The sequence below is a fragment of the Protobothrops mucrosquamatus genome, unplaced genomic scaffold, assembly GCF_001527695.2.
Source record: "Protobothrops mucrosquamatus isolate PMUCROS unplaced genomic scaffold, P.Mucros_1.0 scaffold10394, whole genome shotgun sequence".
Taxonomy (NCBI): domain Eukaryota; kingdom Metazoa; phylum Chordata; class Lepidosauria; order Squamata; family Viperidae; genus Protobothrops; species Protobothrops mucrosquamatus.
This window is the reverse complement of record NW_015396180.1, coordinates 4,580-7,421: the sequence shown is the minus strand read 5'-3', so window position 1 is coordinate 7,421 and position 2,842 is coordinate 4,580. Positions and strand designations below refer to the sequence as shown.

At 44.7% G+C, this 2,842-nt stretch overlaps 1 protein-coding gene across 1 annotated transcript; it reads left to right on the top strand.

Annotated features, from left to right (window-relative positions):
* Window positions 1–1,915: 1,915 nt before the first annotated feature.
* LOC107301168 (zinc finger protein 253-like) lies at window positions 1,916–2,749 on the top strand (the record flags this gene model as incomplete). The annotated part of the gene is made up of 2 exons (XM_015830429.1): window positions 1,916–1,998; window positions 2,188–2,749. Coding segments are annotated over 2 exons (645 nt in total), but the record flags the coding sequence as incomplete, so codon positions are not given.
* Between the last annotated feature and the right edge of the window lie 93 nt (window positions 2,750–2,842).

The following is a 2,842-nucleotide window of genomic DNA, read 5'->3' as shown; positions in this document are numbered from 1 at the left end:
ACCTCAGACGGGGAAGAGCGCAAGCAGACGGGCGTCTTGCTCGGCTGTAGCTTCGGGGGGGCAAAAGGGGGCAGCTTCACCCACCCAAATGCTGCCCTCTCAGGAAAGCAGGATGAAAACTCTGAAAAACGACAAAGAAAAAAGGATCTGCCCTCTGCGGAGTAGGGACAGGGTTACTATGCTCCCTCTCAATCAGGTCTGATTTCCTTTCTTCCCCCTGCCTCCCCTGCTTGTAGCTGCCTCTGAGCCCCTTTTTCTTGGGAGTTAGCATTGCCAGCATCTCTTTCTCCTGAGCCCCTCGTGCTGGGAAACTGTTTCCACCCAAGAGCTGTTTTAACGTTAGGGAATCTTTGAGGGGGATAACCAACTAATGCTTTGATTTTCTTCGCTTTCTACAAAGCTGGGTAGAATCTCTAAAAAATGTTATTTCTGTGGTTTTTTCTCAGAAGAGGCTGTGATGCGGCAGCTGCTTCTTGGTGGCTGATTTAGGAAGGAAACTAACAAATGGTAGAAGAAGCTTGGGAGAGAAATGGAGGGGAAAAGAAGGGAAAAATGAACAGAGCTGCAGATGAGAAAAGAGGGAATGGGGAAAAAAGAGGAAGGGATTCAGGATGGATGTTGGACTTGACCAAGGCCTCAAGCTGCAGAATTCAATGACACCGAAGGGTAAGATGATGAAATATGGGAGGAGAAAAACTTCGTAATACCGTACTATAATTTTGTTAAACTGTAAAGGCCACGGAATAAAATTTGAGTTTCACCCTATCACACTCTCCCAAAGCGGGGATCAACTTTTAGACCAGAAAGTACACATCCCTCAACTAAAGCATTGCTAGTTTAACCATGGTTTCTGGTGCTGCTGCCCTTGGTGAAGTGATTCCAGTGGTTGGGTGGACGCAACACACGAAGCCGAAAGAAAGTGGCTGACGTTGGAGCCCAAAGTCTATCTTGGGCAGGTAGGACCACCAGGTGGACGTTTTGGCCAAAGGAAGCCATCAGTCTCCCTTTGGGGAAGTGGGGGTCTTAATACCCACCATGAGGTACTGATGACCCTGATGAATATATGTACACCCTCCCTAAACTATAAAAGAATAATAGAAAGCCATTTTAGGAGGACCCCATGTTCAGTCTGTGGTGGCCAAAGGACAATGTCCATGAATAACTACAAAGGTAAAGGCATGGATTATTAACAATTCGGGCAGGCAAATGGGGAGCAAAAGGGAAAGCCGTGATAGCACAGAGGTTAGAATGCAGTATTGCAGGCTAATTCTGCCAACTGCCAGCAGTTCGATTCTCACTGTCTCAAGATTAATTCGCCCTTCCATCCTTCCGAAGTTGGCAAAATGACCCAAATTGTTGGGAGGCAATATGCCGATTCTGTATACCGCTTAGAGAGGGCCGTAAAGCACTGAGAAGCAATATATATGTCTTAAGTGCTATTCCTATTCTGTCAGCCATCATGAATCTTTCTCTCTTCTTTACTTCTTTTTCCTTCATCCAGCACGTGACACCGGGAAAAGTGGACAAAGTTCCAGTTATTAGATTTTCTGCGTTTAGAAAGCCCTGCAACTGAGAAAGCGCCGGAAATTATGCTGGGTGGAGAAATACTTTGATAGAAGGTCCCCTCAGAGGAACCAGGAGAGACTCTTCAAGTGCTCTGAGTGTGGGATATCCCTACAAATGTGGAGAGTGTGGGAAGCATTTTGCTAAAGGCTGGGACATCGGAGCTCCTTAGCGTATCCACCAGGGAAAGAGACCTCAGGAAGGCCTCAGTGTTTTTCCAGGCCTCAGAACAGCCCAACTGAAGAGAAACCCCTGCAATTGTGTGCAATGTGGGCTTTGCTTTTCTCAAAAGTCAGAGATGCTTAAACATCAACAAATCCACACTGGACAAAAACCTTATCAATGTTTGTAGTGTGGGAAATCTTTTGTTTGCAAAAGAACTGTCAAAATCCGGAGGAAAATTCACATGGAAATAAAACCTTATAAATGCTTCGAGTGTGGAAAAGGTTTCACTCGGAGTTCATCACTTTGCAAACATCATAAAACACACACAAAGGAGGAAAGCAGAACGTGCCTAGAATGTGGGAAATGTTTTTCCAGCAAATCAGCCCTGCGGCGACATCAGAGAATCCACACTGGGGAGAGACCTTATGAATGTCTGGAGTGTGGAAAATGTTTTTCCAGCAAATCAACCCTGCAGCGACACCAGACAGTCCACACTGGGGAAAGACCCCATGAATGCCCGGAATGTGAGAAACGATTTGGGAGTTCTTCCAGACTTCGGAGTCACCAAAAGACGCACACGAGAGAAAAACTCTATAAATGTAACGATTGTGAGAAATGTTTCGCTCTAAAGAAAAGTCTTTTTCGACATCAGATAATCCACACAGGGGAGAAACCCTATCAATGCATCGAGTGTGGAAAATTTTTTCATATGATAGCAAACCTCAGACATCATAAGGAAATTCACAGAGGGGAAAGGAAATTCAAATGTTTAGACTGTGGGAGAGCATTTATTCATTCAACTCATCTTAGAAGTCACTGGCAAGTCCATACAGCAGAGAAGACCCATAAATGCTCAGTGTGTGAGAAATCTTTCACTCGGAAAGACAGACTTTTGATACATCAGAGAACCCACATTGGAGAGAAACCATATAAATGTCCGGAGTGTGGGAAGTCTTTTTTGTGCGATGAATATCTTAAAAGACACAAGAAGATTCACATAGGAAAGAAGCCTTACGAGCGTGTAGAAAAAAAGAAAAATGAAATGTGCTCAGAATGTGGGAGATGTTTCTCCCAAAGGTCACACCTAATTCTACATGAGAAACTTCACACTGGA